The sequence below is a fragment of the Galendromus occidentalis genome, unplaced genomic scaffold (assembly GCF_000255335.2).
Source record: "Galendromus occidentalis unplaced genomic scaffold, Mocc_1.1 scf7180000075789, whole genome shotgun sequence".
Taxonomy (NCBI): domain Eukaryota; kingdom Metazoa; phylum Arthropoda; class Arachnida; order Mesostigmata; family Phytoseiidae; genus Galendromus; species Galendromus occidentalis.
In genome coordinates, this window is record NW_003803779.1 from 26,815 (window position 1) to 42,219 (window position 15,405).

At 52.7% G+C, this 15,405-nt stretch overlaps 3 protein-coding genes across 3 annotated transcripts; 1 reads left to right on the plus strand and 2 right to left on the minus strand.

Moving 5' to 3' along the window:
• Positions 1 to 2,755: 2,755 nt before the first annotated feature.
• On the minus strand, positions 2,756 to 4,744 carry LOC108864988 (uncharacterized). Its single transcript, XM_018641570.1, has one exon. It carries the CDS (start codon positions 4,742 to 4,744, stop codon positions 2,756 to 2,758), a length of 1,989 nt encoding a protein of 662 aa, XP_018497086.1.
• Positions 4,745 to 7,880: 3,136 nt separating this feature from the next.
• LOC108864989 (signal peptide peptidase-like 2A) lies at positions 7,881 to 10,088 on the plus strand. The gene is made up of 9 exons (XM_018641571.1): positions 7,881 to 8,003; positions 8,080 to 8,295; positions 8,393 to 8,564; positions 8,656 to 8,798; positions 8,886 to 9,006; positions 9,084 to 9,214; positions 9,311 to 9,543; positions 9,631 to 9,911; positions 10,030 to 10,088. The coding sequence occupies exons 1-9, from the start codon at positions 7,881 to 7,883 to the stop codon at positions 10,086 to 10,088; spliced, it is 1,479 nt and encodes a 492-aa protein (XP_018497087.1).
• Positions 10,089 to 11,671: 1,583 nt separating this feature from the next.
• LOC108864990 (uncharacterized PE-PGRS family protein PE_PGRS3) lies at positions 11,672 to 15,380 on the minus strand. Its single transcript, XM_029112975.1, has 3 exons — positions 14,851 to 15,380; positions 14,598 to 14,799; positions 11,672 to 12,598 (listed from the first exon to the last, which is right to left on the minus strand). Exons 1-3 carry the CDS (start codon positions 15,378 to 15,380, stop codon positions 11,672 to 11,674), a joined length of 1,659 nt encoding a protein of 552 aa, XP_028968808.1.
• Between the last annotated feature and the right edge of the window lie 25 nt (positions 15,381 to 15,405).

Genomic DNA, 15,405 nt, shown 5'->3' on the forward strand with positions numbered 1-15,405 from the left:
TGCTCGGCTCAACCTCGGTCCAAGCTACGGCTTCGGCGTGGGTGTGCGTGTGGACGCTCGGAGGGACCGTCGGCTGAGGCTGTTGACTCGGCTCGTACGCCTCGGGGTCGTTCACATCCCAGAGGTGACTCCAAGCGTTCGCGTTAGCTTCGCTGCTCGCACCAGAAGGTTCGGCGAGGCCGGATCCCTGGTAGGTCCGAGGCGAGAGAGCCCCGATCAAGGGAGGTATGTTCCGAACATTCAGATCGTCATAGGTCTCAGAGGGACTTGCTACCTGTTGGAGTTTCGCCGTCCGGGCTGGGGTACCGGTCATCGCGAGCTGTGCGTCCGATTGTCGTTCCGGCGTCTTAGCTCCAGACCTCCTGCTCAAGCCCGAAGGGCCCGGTGCAACGGACTGTTCATCGTAGAGCGCGCAAGCTCCTCTCTCGCGTTGGGGTGCGGTCGTCTCTGATTCGTCCGGCATCTGGAGTCCTCCATCCTCTCGCGGTCGGAAGGGATTCCTATGCTTGTCGCCGATTAACTTCGACCAATAGTCTTCTGATGCATCGTTGAGATCCGGCGACTGACGGGGTCTCAAACCAGCTTGTCCTTGCTGCAAGCTGGAGAGCAATGAAGGGAGCAGTTCTCTCAGAGCACCGCCGAGATTGACGTTCTTGAGCACCTCTCTGAGAAGATCTCGGAGAACCCTGGTGTTAGCCTCGCCTGCTCCATCCAGTGAAGGGGGAACTTGCGGATAGTATTGTCCCGAACCTCTCTGCGAAGAGCCGCCTCCGATGTTGCTCGCGGCAATGAAACAGATAAGAGCGACCGAGGCTTTCATGCTGAATAATTGAGACCAGTGGAATGGTGACGAAGGACCGTGTCATCAAAGATTTTATAGCGCATAAACTCGTGATTAACAGGCCGTAAATCGACTGTAAATCCTTGTCTGCTCGGAACACCTAATTGATTTCCCCTCACTCAGAATTCTCAGAGAATTATTCGTCGAGTGCCACCTGTCGCTGGCTCCTTTGGACTCGAATGGGTGAACAAGATTCCTACATCCGATGGTGACATAAACTCCGATCTTTACAAACTTCGATGACAAAGAGATTCTCAGACCTTGCTTCTCGTTTTCAAACGTCTTCACGGAACCTCCATCGCTCATTTTGCATCTCGGGACATTGTTCCAGAAGAAATTGAGCGTAAGACCCAGCTGTGGGTGTGTGACGATTCCCGCCTAAATGAAACCCTGTGAGAGGTATGGGGACATTGTTCCAGAAGAAATTGAGCGTAAGACCCAGCTGTGGGTGTGTGACGATTCCCGCCTAAATGAAACCCTGTGAGAGGTATGGGGGCCAGGGTAACGTTGCGCAAACGGGGCGGCGGAAGTTTCTCGAAATGCGGCCTTGGAAAAAACCGGATGAGCTTGAGCTCCTGCCGAGCTGCTTCCAGAAAGATTTGCCGCTCTGACGGGTTCCAACGTTCAGGGCTCTGGTTCTCTGACGCGGTCCCCTAAGGCAAGCATATGAGAAGACGGAACTTGACCGTACGGACGTCGCGTCGGCTCAAGCAATCCGCTTGAGTGGAGCGGACGTCGTTTACCTCCTATACAAATGGATTTCCCTATCCAAGGCCATGAAAAACTCTGGGAGAATTCCTCGGCGAAACTTCTCTGAAGTAGAAAAATCTGTTCGCGAAGTCCCCCGAGAGTTGACAGCGAAGGGCAAGAGACTTCGCGGTGCCAGATCATGAATTTTGACTTTCCCCCCATCCTACGATACGGTATGCTATGATTGGAGGGAGAATGGTATATTCATGGCTTCGCGGAACGGCAAGCCATGAACAGACTTGACCGAGGGCTGCATTGGGCTCTCTAGGATTACGGTCGAGTCACACTCAGCGTGCTCAATCGTGGTCTGATAATTAGTACTTTCTTATCTGAATCCGAAGCAGTGAGAAACGGTCTGCTTGTGAGCAAATGTATAAGGCTGCGATCCAGGACGCTCTCCCTCAGCGCTCGCCATCCGCTGCTCATGAAACGGGTCAAGCCCGGTATCGTAGAAGCCAAAGTCCCGCGAATCACGTTGTATTTATGTATTCCGATGGCCGGCCCGCCCTTATAAACATCGTCGACTGATTTCGAGGTGAATCCGCCGATCGACCGAACTGAATATCAAATAACTGTTTGAAATCCGATTGGAGTGGGAATCCAGGTGCCAAGCAGCGGACTGTCGGACTTCCATCTTCCGAGAAATCTGACAGGTCTCGACTTGAATCAAGCTTACACTTGTCGAACAAGTCACGAAATAATTTCTGACGAGCTGGCCGTGTTGTATCATCCCTATCGCGAATTCTCCGAAACAGCAACGCTAATATTCGACTTGGGCCTTCCAACGTTTTGTCGCTAGCCCTCTCGGAACCTATCCATTCACGGAGAATCCTCTTGGTCCAGCACCTGCGTCGATTGAGGGAGCCTTAACGACTAATGCTCAGAATTCGGGGTTCGCGGTTCTCGGGGCTCGTTGGGAGGGGGTTCCCTCAGGGGTCGAAGCTCTGAGAGTCTCATCCACGATCGACGCAGCGTCAAGATTTTTGTACAAATAATAACTTGGATACGACATATGAGAATACATGAGCGATTCTATCAACTGCAATGTTCGATTTCTGAGTAGGAGTTCCATCGAATTTATTCGGGTAGAACATCTTAGCTTTCGCAGCGCAGGGGGGAGTGCAGATTATAGGATCACGGAATTTTATTCGACGGCTCCTCCGTTCAAAATATCCTATTGAATACGGCGTTTGGGAATGGTTCGATGGGCTCAGGGGGCTCCATTGAGTAAGTCCTGTGATCGTAGTCCGGTTTCGCTGCTGCCACCGAATTCGAGTCTTTCGCTGGGCAAGGAACTTTCACCCCAAGAGCTCCTCCCGCGGCGACAGCCGACTGGCCGGAGATCTCCGTCTGGTGGAAGCGTGGAGCATTTGAATCGGCGGAGAATCCTCCAATCGATTGACCCGCCCTTGCTGTCTGCGACGTTTCACCGAGACGCGGCGCGAGTGCCTGGACCCCGAGATTTGCGGAGGCTCCGGCGATCTTCGGCAGGTTAATATACCCTATATTGTAATCCTCGGCCCACGGACCTGCTGCCTTCGCGTACCCAACTTGGTAGACTTGTCCATTCTGAGGGACACTCGCGGAATAGTACAGAGCTTCGCCGGGATTGGTTTCCGATGTTTCAGCCTTGTAGTCTCCTTGCAATGCCTGACGTTGCTGAAGACCTCCGCTTGGAGCGGTACCGGCGAGACTTCCCGATACTCCGATTGACCCTCGCCCCCCAGCGGAGCCGCCTTGGCTTTGGGATGAGTGGTCGACTCCGGAAGCCTGCGGAGCCACTGCTGCTTCTGCTGGATCGGTAATAATCGGGCTTGAATTTGCCGAGTTTCGAGAACTCGGGTTGGCGCCTCGATACTGCGGGCTCATGCCTTGATACAGCAGGCTCGCGCCTAGATACTGCGGGGCTGAGTCCTGACGCTGCGAGCTCGCGGCTTGATTCTGTGAGTTTGAGCCGTGGTCCGATAGGCTCGCACTGTGGAGCCCCGAAGCCGCTACTTGAAACCCCAGGCTCGTGTCTTGATTCCCCGCACCGGCGATCTGGCCACCGCTACTCGATGCTGGGACTGCTCCTGAGGGCACGTTCTGGGCTCCCTGATCCGACGCGGAGTTGTCAAGGACTGGCCATTGGTTCTCGGAATTCAGGTCCGATGCTTGACCTGACTGATTTTGCGCGGCTGCGGTCCCGGCCGGGGGAACGACCGGAGGCCCTTCAGGGGGCACAATCGGGGGCGCGGCCAGAGGAGCCGGGGTGGGTAAGTTCTTTATGCGGTCGGACACAAGTTCAGAAATGAGGTTCGAAAACTCGAAGGGATCCATGAGTTTGTGGTCTAGTAGGCTCTTGCTTTGTCCCGGTAGGAGTTGCTGAGTGCTGGTGGAGTTTGTCTGGTTCGTTCCGCTAGAATGATCATCGGCTTCTTTCTTGCTCATCTTAGCTTTCATTATTTCCGGTAGAATACCCGCGAGTGGTGAGCCTTCCGAAAGATCCAAGGGCTGGGAATCGTTAGTGAGAGGCACATCTGAATGCATATTCGAGTAAGTGGTAGCAGATATCGCTTGCATTAAAAGTTTTTCTTGGTTGAGAGGATGGAAATCCGAGCTCGAGTTCTGAGGAACAGGTGTGTTCGAATATGTGAGAGGGCCGCCGCTGTCTTTATTTGCTACACTTCTCCTCGGGAATATGTGACTGAATGACGACGGATGCACCGACTCTATGACGATCTTAGTGTTCCTCGGTGAGGGAGCATACGTGCCCGAGAACTCCCGCGGAACTCCCGACGACCTCCGATATGCATCTCTCAAGGCGGTGTAGCTCTGCAGCGTCAGGGTCAAGTTGTAGATCAAGGCATCCAGAGGATCCATTGGAAGGTCGACGTCAACGTGAACCGGAGACGCTTTCTTCGAATCCCTCGAGGCGTAAGAGGTGGGGATATTCGAGAAAAATAGGGGTCCGGGGAGCTTGTCTTGGCCCTCGTTCCCTTCTCTCGATGCTTCAGCGGACGACGAGGGAGATGCTTCAGTGGAACTTGTAGAGGAAACTCCTGACGAGACATCTGTCAAATTCAAGCCTCCCGACAGCGGTGCCCGCGATGACGAGTCCAGACGGTTATCGAAGAAAACAGCGCTGCCATTGAGACTAGGGTTCACGTTCATTGGGTCGCTCATAGAAACATTCCCTTCCGTCCTCGGGGCGGCATAGAGTGAATCAGAAGATAGAGCAGGTTGGGTCAATACTGTCGTCGGAAGTGGCGCGGCAACGCTAGCCGTCATCCCACTCGACGACGTCGTTGTCCAGTTCGCAGAGCCCACGTCGGACTCCTCAGTTGTAGAAATCTCGTTCGAAGATGTTTTCGATCCTCCGCCCGTTTTCGAGTCAGGGATTGGGGCCTCCTTGCTCGTGCTCGCTGCGGAGGTCAACGATTCGGTCGTCGGAAAGCCCGCGGGCGCGGTAGATGTCGGAGTTGGAGTCGGTGTCGGTGTGTAAGCGACCGGTTTCGTGATCGGGATCAAACTTGCGTTGTAGGCCTCACTCGTCGTTACGCCCCCGCCTTTCCGAATCTCTTCATCTGATAACGACACCGCACAGTCCCATATGACGAAACAGAGTCCTAACACAAAAATTAATTCAATTAGCCGGCTCATCTCGACCGAGAACGGAACTGAATGTCTTTGTGCGAGTGATCATGAGCTTTAGCCCTTTACTGTCCGTGATCGAAAAGCTATAAATTTGTCATTCTAATTCGGTCTCGAGGATCCGCTTGTCTGTTCGATGAGATGTCTTTCAGCAATTATTCCTACAAAACTTGTTCCTTAACGTCGGGAGTCGGAAGCTCTATCACTGGAGGGGACCCTTGCCACTGCGGAACCTACATATCCGGCGATGCAGATCGTGCGATACGCTCCAAATGATGCTGCTGCATCCTTCGCCTCCGTGGAGCTGGCGGATCCCCCGTCGCGCACGTGTTCTCGAGCTTCGTGTGTTGCGGGAGGCAGTGGACAATCCCGGTCAGAAGTGCTTGTAGGTACGCACGTCGGGGTCCTGAGCTCGTGCCATCCCTTAGGTATCGTTTTTGAGTGGGGAAGAATGAGATGGCGTATATCCTCTCTCAGAACAGCAAGTTGTTGCTACCTCGTCGAGAAACCCTCCGAGGTTCCAGGCCGCGGGCGACGATATCGACAGTTCGCAAATCGCATCGGGCGTCGGAATACTCCACGGAACTCAAGTCTCGACTCTTCCACGCCCCCAGCAGACGAGGCCCGCTAGTAAGTTCTTTCCTCGCCCCTTATTTTCACAATTGCAACGATATCTCACAGACCTCTCAATCCGGGAGGCGCCCCCGCTACCGAAACACCGTCTCACCCAGTCCTGTTTTCCTCCTAGAAATTCACACGGGTCGCTCTCCTCACGAGAGACGCGTAGCATTGCGCGGATCGTCGCGAGCTGCGATCAGACGCTCCAAGGGTAAACTCCGTGATCGACCCTCCGTGATTGACATCCAAATGAAGGATCGGCTGTCGAGTGATCGATCAGCCCACATCCCCCTTTCGGGCTCGATGGGTTGGATGAATGGCGATTGTTTGAATTCCCAACTCCCCTCGGACGAAGCTCATCGCCGTATTCATAAGAAAGTCGTCCGAATATTCATGAGCTGATCATCAGCGATCGACGGCTGATAACTCAAACTGATTGATTGATAGAAAGGGGAAAGAATCTTTGCGGTTGAGGGATAAGGTCGTAGAGTTCTTCCCTCGGAAGACTAACCTCCACCAGGGTAAAGACCTTGGCCCGCTTTTCTCCGCAGTGCTCTTTGGCGATGTCTTGCTCCGATTCGGAAACAGACGCGAGCAGGACACACCGCTTTTCTTCGACGACGAAGTGTCGCCCTCAGACCCAAGGGCTTGGGATTGAGACCATTCGGCTCGCTGGGCGAGCAATCGGAGCAACATCATGTTTGTACTATTTACTCATATGCATGGGCGACCTTGATACAGGGCCGAGTTTCCTCAGCGCTTTCCCGGGTTTCTTATCCCCATCTTTCGAGGGTCCTCAGTTCATTGATCTGCTCCCGGTCTCAAGCTCTTCGACCAAAAAATGATATTTACTCAGTCAGCACAATGCCTCCAATGAAGGAAGGTTTAAGCTCATTTTCTCCACGAAGAATGGAGAAGAAAGATTCGCGCCCCTGCTTCGCTCACAAAATACTACCAGTCGAACTCAAATTAAGGCTTTCGAACCTTTCGGTGTTCATTCGGATATCCGTCTGATGAGGGGAACCAGAGATATAGATACTGCAAATCGGTAGATTCTCACCCCGAAGAGCTTTCCCCGCGGGATTCCTCTATCTCAGGACAGCACGCTGTGTGAGAATCCATCTGGTCGCATGTGGACCATTTGCAGGGAATCGCCGGGCTTACGGAGTTGCTGAGTTTCTCATTCTGGCCCGAGTCCTAACAGTTCGTCAGCGCTAATCTTCTTGATGCAAGCTATCATGATGCCGATCTAAATATATTTGCCGAATCGTTTCCGGCAAATGCCTCCAGCTCCATCCCAAATATTGAGAGACGTACAGCTGGAAAATTTATCTCCCGTTTCCAAATCAAAGAGACCATGCGGGACCAAACGGAACCCTAGAACTTCCCATTCGAAGCAACCAGAGCTATTGAGGACTGTATGCATCTCTTCAAATCGGAATTCACGGACGCTCCAAATCCTTCCTTGACCCGAAAACTCTGGTGAATCCGATATTTATAGGGATTACAAAATGACGAAATGGAACATCGAGGTCCCCCGCGGAAATCGGCCGTCTCCATTCTCCATGCTCACATAATGCTTATGATACGGTAAGGCGCCGAATCTATGATGAGCAACCTCAGCAGGATGAAGGTCTTGCCTGAAAACTGGCTTCCACCATAGAGAGGGTTACCGCTGAGTAGAATATTGGAGTGCAGTGCTCATGGACTGTGAACATCGACATCCGCCAATCCGAAAAAAATGGATTTCAACTTCATTATTCTTATGATGATATGCCGGAACAGCAATCAGAAGGAGCTAAGATTTCAGTACCTAATTGTTGTCTTGATACTGTGCATCAATGACGAACCCGTGACTCCCAGGATATTCCTCTTCCTGAAGTCGTTACCGGCTCTCCCAAGTTCTCAGCGAGCCTCCGGCTTCTCATGCGGAGACCAGTGCACCCTGAACCCTGACTCTGAGCTCCGTCTGCAGTTCCCACTCGGAGAATGAATGGGGAGCCTCATCCCAATATTCTTCTTCGTGGTCTCGTGCATCATGAATGTTTCCTCGGCAGGTTTGCTCTACACAGGAATTCTGAAGGTACCGAGCATCAACACGACCTGTTGCCTGAGGGGATATCGAGCTGCCGCGCTGGAGAGCACTGTGGAGATCAGAACGGTGGGTAACTTAGAACCCTGTGTATAAATATGACTCAATAGCTCTATAGCGTTTCAAGCGACGCTCGATGTTCCAGGTTGGGCTTTGGGATGATTTCCGCGTATCCCTCGGAGGAGCAGAGGAGCCTAATAGGAACAGCTCAATCATTCTCCTAGTTCATGTTGATGTGGACTTCCTTCTCTCCGCGGCGTACATCCATCGTACTCTGATGCCTAAATCAGGTGGAGCGGTGGTCTGGCTCCCCTCGATTTCATCGAGCGCGAAAGACTTTTCTTTCACGAAATATTACTACGTAAGTCACGTACGTTTTGGACGCTTCTGTATTGAATTGCGTTCTCCCCAAATCTGTCAGCGGTAAACCCAGATGACAGAGATCGCTCGATTCGAAGATGTTGGCTGAGATAGTGGAAGGAAGCTTCAATGCCTCCGTAGGCCAGCGACTTCCAGGACAAGTCCTGCCGAATTCCTCGACGCTCTCACATATTACTGAAATTGTCTCTGTGATGCAAGCAGTAGCTGTCTTCGGAACCGGCATCTACCTCCGCTATGTCAGGGCGAGAAGTAGGTGTTCAGAGGATTGTATTCGCCGGGGTCTACTGGTCTGGTCGTCGTCGATTCTTGACCAGTTCCAATTCACGCCATCATTTTCCAGGACAAATAGAGAAACACGCGCTGAATCGACAGACCTCACAGGCGAAGGAATTGACTCGGGAAGACCTTCTCCGCAAGCTGGGCGCGTGGACTGGCGTGGGCATATCCTACAATGCCGGAATCGTCTTGCTCGGCCTTCAGGAGGTGGGTTCGATCGAGCACGTGGCGCTGAGCATAACTCTTCACGCTGACGATTCGATTCAAGCCTAAAGCCTGATATCTGTTATATAGATCTGTATCATGTTGATGACCGTTTACTACTTCCATTGGATTTCTCACCTACTGAAGTTGGCTTTCATTGTTGCCTTCATCACGTCCGCCGACATTCTATTCGACGATGTAGCAGAGGAAGGTCTGTGGATGCCATATCAGGGTCGTCATGTCTCTCTCTTGATCGCGCTATAGCTTAAGAATCTCTTCTCTGACCAGGAGGAGGAAGTTTCGAACTACCGAAGTTAGGCTCCCTGAACTATCGTCGAACGACATTTCGCCTGATCTGTGTCATCATGGCGATAACATGGTTCCTGAGCCGCAAAAACCCGATGATCTGGATACTCCACGTGAGAGTCGTTACGCCCAGTGAAAGATTACATCGTCCTTCGTTCGAGTCGTTGGGCGTGAGGAGCTCTTATATGTACTACATCATCTCCTTTCAGAATATAATGGCGTCTATCATGTGTGTGGCTCTGATAGCGGATATCAGCTTACCGTCAATGGTGGTTATCTGCTTGATGGCCGTCCTGTTGGCTGTCTACGACTTATTCATGGTATTCATAACCCCGAGGTTCACGGCAGATGGAGTAAGCGTTATGGAATCCGCTGTTTTAGGGGCTGACGGTGAAGTCATGCCCATGGTGATGTATACACCGAAATTCCCGTCATTGACGATGTTAGTAGCGGAGTTATTTTCATCACTGTCGTAGTGGGCCCTTCTGGATGGGAACTAACTGATCGTGGAATCCTCACTGATTACTAGGTATCCTCGGTGCGCTTCTCTCCGGAGCGGATTCCTCGGACTGGGAGACATCATCATTCCTGGCATCGTCGGCTCTTACTGCGCCAACTTCGATTCCATGCGGATGCAGGGCTCTTGCATGAAAACTAGTCATCTTGCTCTTCTGGCCTATACCTTAGGCTTGATGACGACGTACGTCGCTCGCGAGCTGATGGAATCTGCTCAACCGGCTCTCATCTACATAACTCCCATGATGCTCTTCATACTGCTGCCGGCGGCCGCGATGCTTGGAATTTGGTCGAGTAAGTATTCCTATAGCGAGTGAATTATCATTCTTGGAGCTCTGCACTTTCTTTTCGAACCTCGTGTCTTCTCCCCTCATAAGGGAGTTTTCGCGTTAATTAATGAATCTCGAAACAGACTTCTGGAATGGCCGTCTATCTGGAGAACCGAATGTTGCCGCGAAAAAGCGAGGATGATTCTACAAGCGTGGAGCGGGAGACCAGCGGAAAATTCCGGTAAGACGTGGACGCTGCTGTGCCCATCCTGTGCAACAAAACATCGGTAATGAGGTGAAATCATTGCTTGGAACCGCTTTCGCCAGCTCTCCACCGGTCCCTCTCTGGCTGTAACTGGATCATGCCGTGCCTAATGCCGGAGTATGAGGGAACTTCGTTTTCAAGAATATCGTGTCCTAAACGTATGCCATGCCCGTTCCGCTTGGTCCTAATACTAACTGAGTAGGTATGACGAGAAGAAATAATGATTACCGTTATTCAATAAGAAATTCCTTCAATTTATTGGTGCTTCCGCATCGGCAATGCAAGGCTTCCAATTTCTATGTCCCCCTCCAGCAGGGTATTACTCCATCGCACCTGCGACATATTTCAGTCGGAACCCGATGAGGCTCAGCTTGCCCCAATCGGCTCCACGTACAGGGAACCACCAAAGGGATTATCCATTCCCCGACGATATTTGCTTTTCATTCGGACTATTGTTTCACCAGAATGCTTTCCTCATCTCGTTATCAGAATCCTCAGTCGGGTCACAGCAAATCATGTCAGATCCACACCGTGTGGTTTTTAGAATCAGTCTCGACGGCCGATAGCATAGACCGGATAAGAACATCGGAGTGCAGAAACCTTGGCAGTCTGGGATTTCCGGCTCAGGGACGACGGTTGTCCTAGAAGAGCGCCGGATACAACAATATTCACCTGTGAACGAGGCAGGGTCTAGTAGATTTTCTGGAACATTCCGCGGCGAGACTCCTCTTGAGAGCATTCCCGGAAGTCTTTGCTGGTTTTTGAGGGCTACAATCTCAACCACGACCGGCTACCGTTCGCGACATTATATAGTGAGAGATAATAATCAAGAGGCAAGCAAGGCACTGACCTTCGGGACATGAGGCTGAGTTGTCGATCTGCTCACAAAAGAGGCTCATCAAACTCCCATGACAGGAGCCCGAGCAGGCAGGTTTGTTGATAGCCGAGGGGGTCGATGATACTTCTCTATCGATTGGAAACACTTCACTCTCCGAAAAACCGATGCTCAAACTGATGATCCAGAGTGAGATGAGGTATCGTGTGTGGGACATTTTAGCATATAGAATTCTCATTCAATGATGATCGAAGCGAGAGAACGAACACACTTTCGATGATCCTGGTCACCGCAGTGACCAGACGACATTCGTCAGTCTAACTCCCCCGAGATCGGCTAGAACCGATCGTTTTTGGGGGTACGCATCCTTCCCGCGTCACAACATCAGTTCCCTCTCTCAGGCGCTGCGCATACCCACAGTGTGAGCTCTCTAGGAGCGACTTCAAGAGTCGCCTCGAGACATATGGACTGAGAACCTTGGAGAGACCGACTCACTAGCTGCATATCTTTGACGACAAATGCGGAGCGGCGCTGACGACGTCAAATGGAGAATTCTTCTATCGGGCGGGGAATGATTCCCGGAAGGGGAGCGAGGAAGGAGTCCAATCGTCCAACATTCCCTCCGGATGCATCATATTCGCGCTGTCGTTGAGGTTGCTCAACTCGATTCTGAGTCCACCGCTCCCTACTCATCCTTCGGCTTCGTTGCCGAACGGGTTTTCCGTTTCCCACGCGTCGCAACTTTAACTTTCGTATCCTCTCGGTCTCCGCGTCCTTTGTCGACTTCCGTTGTCACGTCCATGAAAGTCTTCTCGGAGCCCGGATCTGGAGCATCTCCGCGAGATCCATCCTCGCCTGCCGCCGCCTCATCCCGCACAGGCTCGGTTTGGTCCACAGTAGGCGCAGCTCTCTGCTTTTTCCTGCCTTTCTTCGAATCTTTCGATTTGACTCCTTGAGACCAAGGAGAGTTGTCTGCGCCTCCAGTCGAGCTTCGTCTTTTGGACGCAGACTGTACCGGGGGGGAACCTCCTGAAATGGCGTCCGGAGAAACATTTTCCGTCTGATTCGAGGCTGATGAACTCGCTTCTACGGCCGATGCGTCTTCCGAGGGCAGCGGACGCTCGGACTCGGTCTTCGGGGCATGCGTGACGTCTTTATTCGGTCTCAGGAATTCCAGACGTCCTGTTATTGGTTCGGGGGCCTGATCCTCGGAAGGGCCAAGGGTCGGTTTCTTCCTGAACAGCGCGAGCAAACCAAATCTCGTCGTCTCGAGCGGAATCGTGGCTGGTGTGGGCGTCGTTTTCACCTCGGGCTCTCGCGGCACCTCGGTTGTTTTGAGATTTTCAACGGCTTCGGGGCATGGCGATGCCGTACTGGGCAGGAATGCGACCCATACCGGGAGTGGTCTTGGCTCCCCTCCGTATAGTTTGGCTCTTGAATTTCGGTTTCTCCTCTCCCGTCGGTATCTCCTCCTTTCTTCCACAAGTTTACGCCAAGCAGCTCTTCGGGCCCTCCTGTCTTCTAACACGTATGAATACGAAGATTGGAGCGATGAAGCTTCCCGGATATGGAGCACCGATGTGAGCACTGCTTCAAGAGGGAACCAAAGAGCCTGATAAAAAACACCGTTTACAACGAAAGAAAGAACGATCAATATCAGATGCTTCATTCTGTCACCACACTCCGTTTAACAGTAAAGCATGTTTCAACGGCGCATATTGTTACTAGACATGCGATCCGTGACTCGATAGTGCGAGATGCGATAAATCAATCGCCCATGGGAGAGGTCACCTACTGTGTTACTCAGAACGGGGATGAGAACAGCCGACAGCTTTGTTTCCAAGAGCCCAATGGCAAGGGATGGTCTTAGGACCGCGAACGGTTCGAACTCTATTGTGAAACCTTCGATTGCTGACTCGAGTTCCGTCACGTCGATCGTATCTCAAATCACCCGGTGACCATTCTGGATTGCATGAGGAGACCCTTCAGCTCATGACGGCGAACCGTCTCACGATCCCCGCATACGGATATCGTTCTGACGATATTCAAACGATCCTTCTGGACGATTCATCTCGATGATCGAGTAAAAGACTATGCAAGAGGATCTCCTAGAAAACATTTCCGGTCCGGATACTTCTCTAGGATGTGTGAAGACGATCTTCAGGAGAATCTCCTCGAGAAGCTTTCCACCGAGCGCGCGGAGACCGAGGCACAGCAGTCGATTGATCCGATTTGAGAGCTGGGAAGCGAACCAAGCTTTCTCGGAACTCCGCAAGATCGTTCCATATACTCTCAGTCGTACAATGAATGCTCCCTGAAGATCGGCCGACTCGACGCGCATCCTGCGCATATCATCATGCTGGTCCAATCAGCGGTTCTCTCTCCGCCCGAGCTTGCACGCTCATCAGACGAAATCGGAGGGATGATTCCAACTGGCCCGACGAAGCAGGAAGCGCTAAGCTCCTCCTGATTTGATTGTCGTCGTCGTGTGACGTTCTTGTGAACCTTCGGGGGCATGAGCATATTCAGACAGCGAAGTTAGTGGCGTAACTCAGGGGCTCAAACATGATTAGAGAAAGAAGCTTTGTAGCAGGGATTCGCGCCGTTCCGGTGGGGGGGGGGGGGCGGAAGAGACTCCGGTATAATCAGAGTGCCCGGGAGGAATTCCAGTTCGGGCGTCCTTCTGGAAAAATCCCTGGGAGCCACTCTGCCTGTCTACGCCACTGAGCGGAAAGCTGTGTCATTCTGTACTCGCTTAAGGCATCACTTCCCCATGCGAATACCGTTTGTGAAAGGTGCGTCGGAGAGAACTACGTGCCAGAAACGATTTTATTACGCTCCGATCAGTACAAAAAAGAAACTCTCCACTTGGCCGTCACCGGCTCCGAACAATTTGACCTCACCGCGAGCTGAATCCTATCGCCTGACGTCAGACTTCCGTCGAAGCCTCCAGCAGAATTGATGCGATGTTGGAGGGTGAATCCCGCACCGAGCTCTCACATAATTGCGAATAACCCGCTAAGAAACGCCAAAGCTTATAGTACCTATGCTTCAAAAATGTCGTGAGTCATAACGCGGTATACTTCCAGGGCGATTCTGCTCGCGTGACATCCGCTTGTGGTTCACGATATACATGGCTCCTCGGCCCAGGAATTCTCGCTCTGAGACTCTCATTCCTGGGGAGAATCTAAAAGAACATCAGATACGAGATATGATGGATCGGAGCGAGAGTAGCTTTGCCCGCAGATTTCCAGGATAAATGTATACGAACCTCTCAAGAGCCTCTCGTCGGTCGTTGCCGTTCTCGATCTCACCGCTGCTCTTGCTAGTGAATCCCTGGATTTTCATCGTCTTCCGATACCTCCACTGGCACTGCTCGTTCCGATCGCCGATGTCCTCCCTGGCCATCCACCCATGCTCCCGGCTCCAGTCATTGCACTCGCACCTGACATGGCGCTCGATCCACCCCCATTCATGGAACTCGATCTTCCTCCTGCCATTGAGCTCGATCCTGTTATCGAACTTGATCCACTTCCAAACAGTCCATTGGATCTTGACCCGCTCATCGCCCTCGCTCCGGTCATGGAGTTAGGGCTTCCCCCAGACATTACATTCGATCCTCCTCCGCTCTGAGAGCTCGACATCCCCCCGGCCATAGCGCTCGACAATCCTCCGCCTCTCGCGAAGGATCCCCCGCCGGCCATCGATCCTCCTCCCATTGCACCGGACATTGCTCCGCTCATGGAGCTCGAGCCTCCTCCCATGGCACCGGACATTGCTCCGCTCATGGAGCTCGAGCCTCCTCCCATGGCGCTCGACATTCCGCCCGCCATGGAACTTGAATCTCCTCCCATGGCACTCGACATTCCTCCCGCCATGGAACTTGACCCTCCTCCGCCCATCGAGTTCGACATTCCTCCGGTCATGGAGCTCGATCCTCCTCCGCCCATCGAGTTCGACATTCCTCCGGCCATGGAGCTCGATCCTCCTCCGCCCATCGAGTTCGACATTCCTCCGGCCATGGAGCTCGATCCTCCTCCGCTTCGAGAGCTTGCCATGCCTCCCGCCATGGAGCTCGAACCTGCTCCGCCAGACGAGCTCGACATTCCTCCGGCCATTGAACCCGATCCGCCTCCACCCGAGCTTGACATCCCTCCAGTCATAGCGCTTGATCCTCTTCCGCCTCTTGAGCTGGTCATCCCTCCAGCCATGGAGCTCGTTCCCCCACCGCCTGAAGAGCTCGACATTCCTCCAGCCATGGAGCTCGATCCTCCTCCGCCGCCTAGAGAGCTGGCCATTCCTCCGGTCATGGAGCTGGACCCTCTTTCGCCTCTGACGCCAGTCATACCTCCGGCCATGGAGCTGGACCCTCTTTCGCCTCTGACGCCAGTCATGCCTCGGTCATGGAGCTGGACCCTC